The following is a 13,761-nucleotide window of genomic DNA, read 5'->3' as shown; positions in this document are numbered from 1 at the left end:
CCTCCCAGCTGCCAGGGTCAGGGATGCCTCAGACTGGGTCCACAGCATTCTAAAGGGTAAGGGTGAACAGCTGGAAATTGTGGTATATATTGGTACCAATGACTTAGGTAGGAAAAGAGACGAGGTCCTAAAGAACGGATATTGGGAGTTAGGCAAAAAGCTAAAAAGCAGGACTTCCAGGTTAGTAATCTCTGGATTTCTGTCTGTGTCAGGTGCCAGTTAGGGTAAGAACAAATTGATTTGACAGGTGAATGCTGAGGAATTGGTGCAGGGTGCAGGGTTTCAGATTTCTGGATAATTGAGATCTTTTCTGGGGTAAGTATGACCTGAACAAAAAGGGTGGGTTACATCTGAACCCAAGGGGGACCAGTATTGGCAGGTTTTCAAGAGCTGTGGGGAGGGTTTAAACTAATTTGAGGCGGGGGAACGGGAACCAGAGTGATAGGGCTGAGGATGGGGCAGTTGGTATACAAGCAGGTGAAGTGTGTGGTAAGATTGTCAAGAAGGTCAGGCAGATGATAGGGCAAAATTGCATTCAGTAGGCTGAGTTAAAGTGTAACCAGGGGCCAAAATCAAAAAAGGGTGATGAAAACAGGACTGAAGCTGTTATATTTGAATGAACACAGTAACGGAACAAGGTAGCTGATCTTGTAGCACAGTTAGCGATCGACAGGTATGATTTTGTGGGCATCACTGGGTCGTGGCTGAAAGGAGATGATTGTTGGGAGCTTAACATCCAAGGGTGTTACATATTGTATTGAAAGGACAGGCAGGTAGGCAGAGGGGATGGGGTGCCTCTATCAGTAAAAAATGAAATGCAATCCTTAGAAAGAGTTGACATAGGATCTGAAGATGTAGACTCCTTGTAGATAGAATTAAGAAACTGCAAGGATAAAAAGACCCTGATGGGAGTTATATGCAGGCCTCCAAACAGTAACCAGAATGTGGGCTACAAATTACGAGAGAAGTACGAGGTATGTAAAAAAAAAGTCAATATACCCAAAACATGAAAAAATTCAGCAGGTCAGGCAACACCCATGGAAATGAACAAACAGTTGACATTTCTGACTGAGACCCTCCTTTAGGACTGGAAAGGAAGGGGAAAGACGCCAGAATAAAAAGGTGGGGGCAGGGTAAGTAGGATAGCTGAAAGGTGATAAGTGAAGCTAGGTGGGTGGGAAAGGTAAAGGCCTGGAGATGAAGGAATCATATATGAGAGGAAGTGGACCATAGGAGAAAGGGAAGGAGGAGTGGCACTGGGGGAGCTGATAGGCAGGCGAGATAATCATGGGGATTTCAGTATGTAGTTAGTATGGGAAAATCTGGTTGGTGCTGGATCCCAAGAGGGGAAATTTTGTGAATGCCTATGAAATAGCTTTTTTGAGCAGCTTGTGGTTGAGCCCAGTAGGGGATTGGCAATTCTGGATTGGGTATAATGTAATGACCCAGATTTGATTAGGAAGCTTAAGGTAAAGTAACCCTTAGGAGCCAGTGATCATAGTATGATAGAATTTGACCTGCAGTTTGAGGAGAAACTAAATACAGATATATCAGTATTACAGTGGAATAAAGGGAATTACAGAGGCATGAAAGAGGAGCTGGCCAAAGTTGATTAGAAGGGGACACTAGCAAGGATGACAGCTGGTGTTTCTGTGATAAGTTCAGAAGGTGCAGGAAAGATACATCCCAGAGAAAAATTAGTATTCTAAACTGAGGATAAGACTACCGTGCCGGACAAGGGAAGTCAAAGACAGCATAAAAGCAAAACAGAGGGCATATACAGTATAATGTAGCAAAATTTAGCAGAAAGGTAGAGAAATGGGAAGCTTTTAAAACTCATCAGAAGGCAACTTAACTAGAAAAGATCAAGTATGAAGATAAGTTAGCCAATAATATGAAAGAGGACATAAAAAGTTTTTTCAGATACATAAAGAGTAAAAGAGAGACGACAGTGGATTTTGGACAGCTGGAAAATGATGCTGGAGCAGTAGTAATGGACAAAGAAATGGCGGAGGCACTAAATAAGTATTTTACATCAGTCTTCACTGTGGAAGACTAGCAGGATGCCAGAAGTGTGAGAGTATAGGGGCCAAAGTGAACGTCATTGCTATTACTCAGGATAAGGTGCCTGGGAAACTGAAACTTCTGAAGGTAAATAAGTCACCTGGACCAGATGGACTACACCTCAGGGTTCTGGAGGAGGTAGATTTACATGGACTTTACAGTCCATGTATCTTGTGAAATTCTTAGTTTCCAGTATTTTTGCCTTGCACATTACTTGTTCTTGAATCACAAATGTTTGTAAGATGCAAAAGTTAATATTGTCAGTCCTAAGTATTTGTCTTTTTTTATGAAACAACAAACTTTAATCATGTAATGAACTTGTCTTCTGTAAATAAACATTTCATACGAAGTTGTTTAAAAATATTATTTTCTAGAGTGCTTTGACTGCTGATTCCAGAGATGAATTGAGAAAGAAGACCCCAAGCTCTGTGATGTCTTCAAGAGCGAGAAGTCTAGATCTTTTTCATGGTAGGAGAGTAGTTCTGTGCAATTTTTCAGATGACCAGGTTTGACATGGTTTGTTGTTGAAGATTTGACAAAGCATAGTTCAGCGTGATTTCCCTATAAAGAGGTAGTGTAGTGGTTCGCATGATGCTATTACAGCTCGGGTGTCGGAGTTCAGAGTTCAACACCATGGTCCTTCCCATGGGCGTGTGCATTTCCTCCGGGTGTTGTGGTTTCCTCTCACAGTTCAAAGGCATACCAGTTAATAGGTTTATGGGTCATTGTAAATTGTCCTGTGATTAGGCTAGGGTTAAGTCAGTAGGTTGCTGGATGGTGCAGCTCATTGGGCTGGAAGGGCCTGTTCTGTGCTGTGTTTAAATAAAGTAAAATAAAAATAAAGACTGGATGTACCAGATACCAAACAGCACATTCAAGACTGAGATTGGTGTGTACTTCGCAAACACGAGGAATTCTGCAGATGCTGGAAATTGAAGCAACACATATCAAAGTTGCTGGTGAATGCAGCAGGCCAGGCAGCATCTCTAGAAAGAGGTATAGTCGACGTTTCAGGCCGAGACCCTTCGTCAGGACGGAGGGTCTCGACCTGAAACGTTGACTGTACCTCTTCCTAGAGATGCTGCCTGGCCTGCTGAGTGCACCAGCAACTTTGATGTGTGTTGCTTGGTATGTACTTGATGGCTAAAAAGTGCAAAAGGTGTGAGGCAATGGCAATAAGTGGAGTTGAGATCCAGGTCAGCCATGGGACTTTATGGCTTAGCAAGCTGAAGAGGCAAAGGTATGGATTGTTGGGGAGGAAGCAAAGAAGTTCTTTATTGATAGGTGGCTTGGAAGCAACATCAAAGTTCAAAGGAAACTTATTATCAAAGTACACATATGTCACCATATTGCTACCCTGAGATTCATTTTCTTGCAGGCATTCACAGCAGAACAAAGAAATACATTAGAATCAATAAAAAACTACATGCAAAGACTGACGAACAACCAATGTACAAAAGGAGACAAACTGGACAATTAAAAAAAACCTACTTACTGTCTATTACGCTGCTGGTGTTTAGGGCGGCAATAAAGGTCCTCCATCTCTTGGCTACTCAGATGTAGAATGATTCTTTATTGCTGTTTCCACAACAGTTTTGTTTTACTAGTTAGGGTTATTAACCCTGAGCTGAACCCCCAAACCTGTGGACCACTCTTAGTCTGGCCTTTGCCCTTTGACCTGTTTGGCATGGGTGACCCTACCAAGAGCCAAAGCATAAAGCCCTGACTCCAGCCAACACAACTCTCCAGGTCATTGAAGCACACAAGTTTCCAAGCCACAACAAGATGGTGGTCCTCTTGGAGGAATAAATAATTCCTGAGATCATGAATTGTAGAGTTCTTGAAAATAAGTTCATAGGTTGTGTTCAGTGACCAGTGAGTGAAGTTATCCAAGCAGGTTCAGGAGCCTGGTGGCTGAAGGGTAATAACTGTTCCTGAAGCAGGTGGAGTAGGACCTAAGGCTCTTGTATATTCAACATGTCGTTCCAAATGGAAAAGGTAGTCAAAGGAATGCAGATAGTGCCTGAAAATTAAAAGAAAATGTCACAGGGAGACAGTGCAAAGCTCTACTTACATATGCTGAACTAAGGTCAGTGCCAGCTGTTCTTCGATTATGCAGATGTTGAGATTAACAGCTAGAGAAAGAAGTTATATCCAAAGGGACAGAAAAGAAATAAATGCCAGTAGTCATAATTCAAATGCTGTGATGAGAATTTTCAGTGGAATATTTGCAAGTGAGAACAATATTTATTTCAAGCATGGAGAAGAAAGACATTAGGCTGTAAGAAATAGGATGGGTGGCACAGTGGGACAGGTAGTGGAGTCATTGTCTCACAGCACTGGTGACCTGGCTTCAATCCTGACCTCTGGTGCTCTCTGCAAGGAGTTTGCATGTTCTCTTTGTGACCATATGTGTTTCTCTCTTAGGTACTCTGGTTTCTTCCCACACCCTGGAGGTGTGCGGGTTGGCAAATTATTTGACCACTGTAAATTGTGTTTAGTGTGTTGGTGAGTGGTAGAATCTAGGGGAAGTTGAATAAAATTCAAAATTCAAAGTAAATTTATTATCAATGTACATTGTCAGAGTCAATTATTAAGGATGAGGTTGTGGAGTACTTGGTGACACAGGACAAGATAGGATAAAATCAGCATGGTTTCCTTAAGGGAAAATCTTGCCTGATGAACCTGTTGGAATTCTTTGAGGGGATTACAAATAGGATAGATAAAGGGGATGTAGTGGATGTGGTATATTTGGATTTTCGGAAGGCCTTTAATAAGGTGCCACACATGAAGCTGCTTACCAAGTTAACAGCCCATGGTATTACCAGAAAGTTAGGTTGACTGCCAGTGACTAGTGGTGTTCTGCAGGGGTCGGTGTTGGGACTGCTACTTTTTATGCTGTATATCAGTGATTTAGATAATGGAATAGATGGCTTTGTTGCCAAGTTTGCAGATGATAATGAAGGTTGGTGGAGGGGCAATTAATATTGAGAAAATGGGGCTGCGGGAGGACAGATTAGGAGAATGGGCAGGAAAATGGCAAATGAAATACCAAGTTGGAAAATACATGGTCGTGCACTTTGGTAGAAGAAATAGATGTGCAGATTATTTTCTAAGTGGGGAGAAAATCTAAAAATCTGATATGCAAAGGGACTTGGGAGTCCCTGTGCAGAGCACCCCAAGAGTTAACTTGCAGGTTGAATTGGTGGTGAGGAAAGTAAATGTAATGTTAGCATCCATTTCAAGAGGTCTAGAATACAAGAGGAGGGATGTGATGCTGAGGCTTTATAAGGCACTGGTGAGGCCTCACCATGAGTACTGTGAACAGTTTTGAACTATTTACCTAAGAAAAGATGTGCTGGCATTGGAAAGTGTTCAGAGGAGGTTCACAAGGATGATTCCAAGAATGAAAGGGTTATCATATGAGGAAAGTTTGATGGCTCTGGGCCTGTAGTCACTGGAATTTAGAAGGATGAAGGGGGGATAGCATTGAAACCTTAAGAATGTTGAACGGCCTAGATAGAGTAGATATGGAAAGGATATTTCCCATGGTGTGGGAGCCTAGGACGAAAGGGCACAGCCTCAGGATACAGGGGCGTCTATTTAAAACAGATGCAGAGAAATTTCTTTAGCCTGAGGGTGGTGAATTTGTTAGCACAGGCAGCTATGGAGGCCAGGCTGTTGGGTGTATTTAAGGCAGAGATTGATAGGTTTTTGACTGGCAACAGCATCAAAAGTTATGGCGAGGAGGCCGGGGGTGGGGAGCAAAGGATTAGCCATGATTGAATGCTCCTAATTCTGCTCCTGTGTCTTATGATCTAATGATCTTCTACATAAATGTCACCATGTACAACCCTGAGATTCTTTTTCTTGTGGGCATACTCAATAGATCCATAATAACCATAACAAGCTCAGTGAAAGTCTGCACCAACTCAGGCATTCAACCAGTGTGCAAAAGACAACAAACTGTCTAAATACAAACAGACAGAATCGATAATAATAAATAAGCAATAAATATCGAGAGTATGAGATAAAGAGTTATTAAAAGTGAGTTCATAGGTTGTGGGAACATTTCAATGATGGGACAAGTGAAGCTGAGTGAAGTTATCCCCTTTGGTTCAAGAGCCTGATAGTTGAGGGGTATAACTGTTCCTGAACTTGGTGGTGTGAAGTCTGAGGCTCCTGTAGCTTCTTCCTGATGGCAGCAGCAAGAAGAGAGCATGTACTCAATGGTGGATGTCCCTGATGATGGATGCTGCTTCCTGTGACAGCGTTTCGTATAGATGTGCTCAATGGTGGGGAGGGCTTTACTGAAAATGGACTGGGTCATATCCACTACTTTTTGTAAGCTTTTCCCATGGAAGGGCATTGGTGTTTCCATACTAGGCTGTGATGCTACAGGTGAATATACTCTTCAATACACATCCATGGAAGTATGTCAAAGTTTTAGGCGTCATACCGAATCTTCGCAAACTTGTAAGAAAGTAGAGGCACTGCTGTACTTTTTTAATAATTGCGCTTGCATGCTAGGCCCAGGACAGGTCCTCCAAAATAATAACACCGAGGAATTTAAAGTTGCTGACCTTCTCCACCTCTGATCCTCCAATGAGGACTGGCTATGGACCTCTGGTTTTCTTTTTCTGAAGTCAATAATTTGCTCATTGGTCTTGGTGACATTGAGAAAGATGTTGTTATGGCACCACTCAGCCAGATTTTCAATCTCTCTCCTAAGAATAAGAACGTGGGGTGTCATGTGTGATGCCCAGCAGAGGTACTGGACTGATGATGCTAATGAGAGAGATAAGAAAGAGAATGGAGAAACATTCAAAATGCTAATAAGGGAGAAGAGAGGGATTAACGGGAAAGAAACACAATTCAGCTATTGACAGACCGGTTGCTTTGAACCTGAACTGTTTGAAGCTTGATGGACAGGTGATACCCCAGCAGGGGGATAAAAGGAGCAGGTTTGCTAAGGCACGGACACCACGAGACCCTGGGAAGAGCAGTGTGTCCCCACAAGTTGGTGAGAGTTTGGAGGTCCAGTTCGCGGGAACCAACCAGAGGCTCACAGGGTATAAAGGTACGATTGGTGAGAACCTGGGGTGTGTGTCCACCCTTGCCTGGGTGCCGGGTTCACTGCGGAAGAACGATCATATCCGGAACGGAGGAGTCACAGTCGGTGACCACAGCGGGATAGAAGACATCAAAGGGTCTGCCGGAAACCAACTGCGAAGACATCCAAAAGGTCTGCCCGAAACCAAATTGCATCTCTCTCTCTCTCTCCAATGGTACGATAACAGTGAACTGCACTAAACTGAACTGAACTCTGCTTCACTTAAGACTGATCATTTTACCTCTAGACCGAGATAGAGCTTGGTTGATTCCCATTACTCTAGTTCTGTGTATATGTGTGTATTATCATTGCTAACCTGTTACATTTATATCTTTACGGTTAGTGTACTGTATTACTTATTTCTTTAATAAAACTTTATTAGTTCCTAGTAATCCAGACTCCAACGAGCGTTCCATTTCTGCTGGTTTGGCAACCCAGTTACGGGGTATGTAACATAGGTGGGGATCTCATCCGGGATTTTGAACGCCAATGGACTGGGTAAATTGATTGCGTTAAAATTCCCGAAAGAAAGAAAGGGCAAACAGCAGAAATGGAGATTGAGGAATCTCTAAAGGCGCCAATCTTGGAGGCATTAGAGGATGCCAGGAAATCAGAAGTGGCGACTGTTGCAAAACGGTTGAATCTTTTTAAGGGGAAGCGGACAATGAGGAGAGCAGAGATGCACAGAGCTATCATTGAGCATTATGTATCTAAAGGTATGTTTCCCCACGGGGAGCTGGAGGTGGTGTCTATGAGCAAACCTGGTGGAGAAGCAGTGCAGCTGCAGATGGAAAAATTGAGACTGGAGCACGAGTTCCAAGGCAAGCAATTAGAACGAGAAGAAAGAAAGAAAGATGCAATTGGAACGAGAAGAAAAACAGTTAGAATGGGAAAAAAGAGTAAGGCAGTTAGAACGAGAAGAGAGAGAGAAGGAGAGGGAGTTTGAGCTGGAGAAGTTAAGGATGATGCTGGAGAGGGGCCAAATGCTGAACCAAGGTGGAGGGTTCAGGGCGACCCAGAAGGTTAGGTTGGTTCCCCCATTTGAGGAGGCCGATGTTGTTCGTTACTTTCTACATTTCGAAAAAGTCGCTGCAAGTCAGGACTGGCCGAGGGATAAGTGGGCTGTTTTGCTTCAGAGCGCGCTGAAAGGGAAGACTCAACAAGCTTACTCGGCATTGTCAGCAGAGGATGCCCAGAGGTATGATGTAGTGAAAGAGGCTATACTTAGGATTTATGAGTTGGTCCCGGAGGCATACCAGCAAAGGTTCCGGAATGTGAGGTAGCAGTGGGGCCGCACATATTTAGAGTTTGCCCGTGAAATGCAGATGTAATGTGAGCGTTGGTGCGTCTCGAAAGGGGTCACTGGAGATTATGACAGACTGCTGCAGCTAATACTGATTGAGCAATTTAAAGGTTGTGTCCCTGAAGGTATGAGGCCCTATCTAGATGAGAAAGAGGCAGAAACCTTAGCCGCAACTGCTAAGTTAGCGGATGAGTACGCGTTAACACACAAAGCAAAGTTTACCCCGAGTAAGAGCTACCAGAAGGGTAGTTGAGAAGGTGGAGAAAGTTCACCGGAAAAGCCAGAAAGTAAGCCGGGGACTAGTGAGAAGGATAAGGAAGACAGGAAGCAGTTTGGTAGGAAGTCTCCTGGGGTCGTATGTTATAATTGTGGGAAAGTCGGTCACATTGCGTCCAGGTGTTTTGCCCCAAAGAAGGAGATGGGGAAAAGAAAAACGATGACTCCGACTGGCTGTATTGAGCCGGCAAACAAACCGCTAGGGGAGAAGAGGTCTGATAGAGTTCAGGAAGGGCGCGAGAAGTTTATTTCGGCCGGATTGGTGTCGGTGAAGGAGGGGTCAAACCCAGTTCCAGTATGGATCTGGAGAGACACTGGGGCTTGTCAGTCATTGATCTTAAGGAGGGTGTTAGACTTTAGTTCAGAGACCGAGACTGGGGAGGTCAGTGTGATAAAAGGCATTGGGAAAGGGACTGAAGCAGTACCTTTGCACCAGATACACCTAAAAAGCGACTTGGTCTCCGGACCGGTCACGATAGGGGTGAGGCCCGAATTACCGATGGAAGACGTGGAGGTCTTACTCGGTAATGACCTTGCAGGTGGAGATGTGTACCCAGCAGTAAAGCTGACGAGTAAGCCTGCCAGGACTGAGGACCTACCCATGGACTCACAGGTTTATCCCGTTTGCACAGTGACTCGGCGCATGTCCAGAAAGGCTGCCGAAGCGAATGTAGATTTAGCTGAGACGTTTTTACCAGCCTTGTACCAGGAGGGGTTAGAAAGTAAGAAGAAGAAGCATAGTGGAGCGGAAGGAAGTGAGGGAGTTGAGGCAGATTTATCATTAGCGAGGGAGGAATTTATACAGGCACAGGAACGAGACGAGGAGCTGATGGTTTTGACGGAGACAGCTCTCTCCGAAGCAGAAGTAAAAAAGGAACCAGTGTGCTATTATGTGAAGGAGGGAGTACTGATGGGGATGTGGAGACCAAGTACCGTGTCCGCAGATGAGGAGTGGGGGGTGGTACACCAGGTGGTAGTGCCGAAAATTTATAGGGATGAGATTTTTAACCTGGCCCACAAGATACCCCTCGGTGCACATTTTGGGATGAGGAAAATAGTCGATAGAATTATGAAAGAGTTTTACTGACTGAACATGAGGAAGGATATTATTGAGTATTGTAGATGTGAGCCGACACAGTTAGAGCCTATTAATATGTTAACAGCTTACCACGATAAGAAAGCAGACCTAGTCAGTGTTATCATGAAAATTAATGAGGCTGGGGTGCCAAATGATAAGGCGAAAACCCATCTTGAAAAGATAAATATGGTGCCGACCAGATTGGAGAACTCTATTGTTTTGGCCCACTTTGCTGATAAGGTCTCTCACTTAACCCCCCGAACATAGCGAGCCGCTGACAAAGCTAATTAACCAGCATGCAGATGTATGCCCGGATGTCCCGAGGCGATGCAAGGGGACGGTACATGATGTTTTTGTCGCCTCAGACCAGCCTATTAAGCAACCCCACCCCTATAGGATGAACTTGGAGAAGGGCAAGCTAGTGGAGAAAGAAATTGAACACATGCTAGCCGCAGATATTATTAGGCCATCCAAATTGGAATGGGCTTCTCCCTGTGTGGTTGTCCCGAAAGTCGATGGGAGCATACAATTCTGTACAGATTACAGAAAAGTGAATGCCATCACAAAAACTGATGCTTACCCCATCCCAAGGGTAGACGATTGCATCGATAGAGTGGGGAGAGCTAAGTACATCACAAAGATCGATTTGCTGAAAGGGTACTGGTGCGTTCCTTTAACCAACCAGGCTAGAGAAATCTCAGCATTTGTATCTCCATCCGGGTTATACGAGTATAATGTTTTACCTTTTGGCATGAAGAACGCCCCAGGGACCTTCCAAAGGATGATTAATTCAGTGATAAAAAGGTTAAAGAACGCAGAAGCGTATATTGACGATTTAGTGGTCTGGAGTGACACGTAGGAGGAGCACACTGTGGCAGTAGAGGAACTGTTTAAACGGCTGTCTGAAGCCAACCTGACAGTGAACCTCGTGAAAAGTGAGTTCGGCCACGCGAAGGTCACTTATCTGGGATTTGTGGTAGGACAGGGGCAGCTGGACCCGATGCAGGCTAAGGTGCGGGCTATCTCTGAAGTTCCCAACCCGACGGACAAGAGAGCTCTGAGAAGGTTCTTGGGGATGGTGGGGTACTATCGGAAGTTTTGCAAAAACTTTGCGGATATTACCCTCCCTCTTACTAAGCTCTTGCCGAGGAATGCGAAGTTTGTGTGGAACCACCTTTGTCAACAAGCCTTCGAGAGTCTGAAGGCGATTCTGTGTCACCACCCTGTATTGAATGCGCCTGACTTTTCAAAACCCTTCTCCCTAGCAACAGATGCTAGCGACGAAGCGACAGGGGCGGTGTTGTTGCAGACAGACAGAGAAAATTGAACACCCAGTGGCTTATTTTTCTAAGAAGTTTAATGTCCATCAGAGAAATTATTCCACTGTGGAGAAGGGATTACTGGCAATCATACTAGCATTACAAGATTTTGAGGTTTATATTTGTCCGGCACGGAAACCACTGATAATTTACACTGATCACAATCCATTAGTGTTTTTGGCCACTATGATGGATAAAAACAAACGCTTACTAAGTTGGAGCCTGGTCTTACAGGAATTTGATATTAGAATAAAACATATAAAAGGAACGGACAATGTGATTGCTGACTGTCTGTCAAGGTGTTAAAACTTAAAGTTCTCTGTATTAGCTGAATAGCTGATGACTACCTGTATATTATTGTGTATCTAATAATGTGCATTCATACCCATAATTTTTACCCTGGTAAAAATCCTTTGAGGGTGGGGGTGTCATGTGTGACACCCAGCAGAGGTACTGGACTGATGTTGCTAATGAGAGAGATAAGAAAGAGAATGGAGAAACATTCAAAATGCTAATAAGGGAGAAGAGAGGGATTAACGGGAAAGAAACACAATTCAGCTATTGACAGACCGGTTGCTTTGAACCTGAACTGTTTGAAGTTTGATGGACAGGTGATACCCCAGCAGGGGGATAAAAGGAGCAGGTTTGCTAAGGCACGGGACACCACGAGACCCTGGGAAAAGCAGTGTGCCCCCAGAAGTTGGTGGAAGTTTGGAGGTCCTGTTTGCGGGAACCGACCAGAGGCTAACAGGGTGTAAAGGTACGATTGGTGAGAACCTGGGTGTGTGTCCACCCTTGCCTGGGTGCTGGGTTCACCGCGGAAGAACGATCATATCCGGAACGGAAGGGTCACAGTCAGTGACCACAGCGGGATAGGAGACATCAAAGGGTCTGCCCGAAACCAACTGCGAAGACATCCAAAAGGTCTGCCTGAAACCAAATTGCGTATCTCTCTCTCTCTCTCTCTCCAACGGTACGATAACAGCGATTACTGTGAACTGCACTAAACTGAACTGAACTCTGCTTCACTTAAGACTGATCACTTTACCCCTAGACTGCCATAGAGCTTGGCTGATTCCCATTACTCTAGTTCTGTGTATATGTGTGTATTATCCTTGCTAACCTGTTACATTTATATCCTTACGATTAGTGTACTGTATTACTTATGTCGTTCATAAAACTTTATTAGTTCCTAGTAATCCAGACTCCAACGAGCGTTCCATTTCTGCTGGTTTGGCAACCCAGTTACGGGGTACGTAACAGGGGAGAAAGTATCAACAACTTCAGTATTAGAAGAGAGAATAAGATGATGTATATAAGATGGTGCGTATAACATGAAGAGAGGCATTGATCATGTGGATAGTCAGGGGCTTTTTTCCAGGGCTGAAATAGCTAGCACGAGAGGGCACAGTTTTAAGGTGCTTGGAAGTAGGTATAGAGGAGATGTCAGGGGTTAGTTTGCTATGCAGAGAGTGGTGCCAGCGACGGTGGTGGAGGCGGATACGATAGGGTATTTTAAGAAACTCCTGGACAGGGACATGGAGCTTAGAAAAATAGAGGGCTATGGGTAACTCTAAGTAATTTCTAAGGTAAAGACATGTGGGCTGAAGGGCCTATGTTTCTGGAGAATTACGGAGCCTCATCCTGTGGTCTAAAACGTTTTCCAGAGTAACTTTCTCATAAATAAGAACTGTTTTTAAAAATATTCTTATTTTAGTTCAGACATTTTAACACCTTCTCAGTTTAGATGGTACTTTTAGGACCATAAATTAACACTTTTATTGGATTGTTTCGCTTCTGCTACACCAAAACTCTGAGGATAATTTTTAAAAAATTTACTTTTGTTCAGAACTTGCGCTGTTAATTATAAGGTTACAATCGTCACAATATTCAGGAAAAATGAAATATGAGAATTTGAGATCTTTTTCGTTACCTGGAAAGGGAATTCTGTCATCTGTCATATTATGATTTAACTTTTTTTTATATATACATACAGAAAGTGCATCCAAAGAGGCAATAGATCAACATATTGTTGACTTTAATCAGTACACACCTCTGGGCGGAGTATATTATTTTGACGTGTTCAAGTTGCCACCTCAGCCCGTGTTTGTTAATGGATGGAGAATTGTCCAGGTACTTCTTCATATGCTAAAATCACAATTGTTGGTTAACAGCTGGTTCTTTCTGTATACAAAATTGTAAACATGTTAAGAAAGAGCTTGTTTCTAAACTGGCAAATACAGCAAATCCCATGGCAATATATAAAGAAGAGCACATTATTCTTTCAACCAATGGCATTGGCGAACATGTTGAAGATCAAGGATGAGCTTTATTCCCCATGTATGCTTACATATATTAGGAATTTGTTGTGTTGTGTTGGTCAGAGCATGACATGCAATGAAAAACAACATTTGCCAAATAATAAAGAATAAGGAATTATATAAAGTTAGAGGATAAAGTATGAATGTGGAACAAAATATGCATAAATACATCAATACCAACATGTATTCACAATGTAAACAGCATTATAAAAAGTGATTTGAATTGTTTACAATGCAGTGCACTAACTGAAGTAATAAACAGAGGGAGTGGGGGTAGGCTAAATAGA

The 13,761-nt window shown here is 43.4% G+C and overlaps 1 protein-coding gene across 3 annotated transcripts in view; it reads left to right on the top strand.

The window, feature by feature from the left end:
* dnai7 (dynein axonemal intermediate chain 7) overlaps positions 1 to 13,761 on the top strand; it is a 112,161-nt gene that overhangs the window by 44,136 nt on the left and 54,264 nt on the right. For 2 of the 3 annotated variants that reach the window (XM_072241615.1, XM_072241617.1), the window contains exons 9-10: positions 2,439 to 2,532; positions 13,150 to 13,286. In XM_072241615.1, the coding sequence (XP_072097716.1) occupies positions 2,439 to 2,532; positions 13,150 to 13,286 (231 nt within the window). The remainder of the gene's footprint in view (positions 1 to 2,438; positions 2,533 to 13,149; positions 13,287 to 13,761) is intronic. The other variant, XM_072241618.1, reaches the window with a different exon arrangement.

Source organism: Mobula birostris, chromosome 23 (genome assembly GCF_030028105.1).
Source record: "Mobula birostris isolate sMobBir1 chromosome 23, sMobBir1.hap1, whole genome shotgun sequence".
In the NCBI taxonomy this organism is placed as follows: domain Eukaryota; kingdom Metazoa; phylum Chordata; class Chondrichthyes; order Myliobatiformes; family Myliobatidae; genus Mobula; species Mobula birostris.
This window is presented reverse-complemented; position numbering and strand designations above follow the sequence as displayed.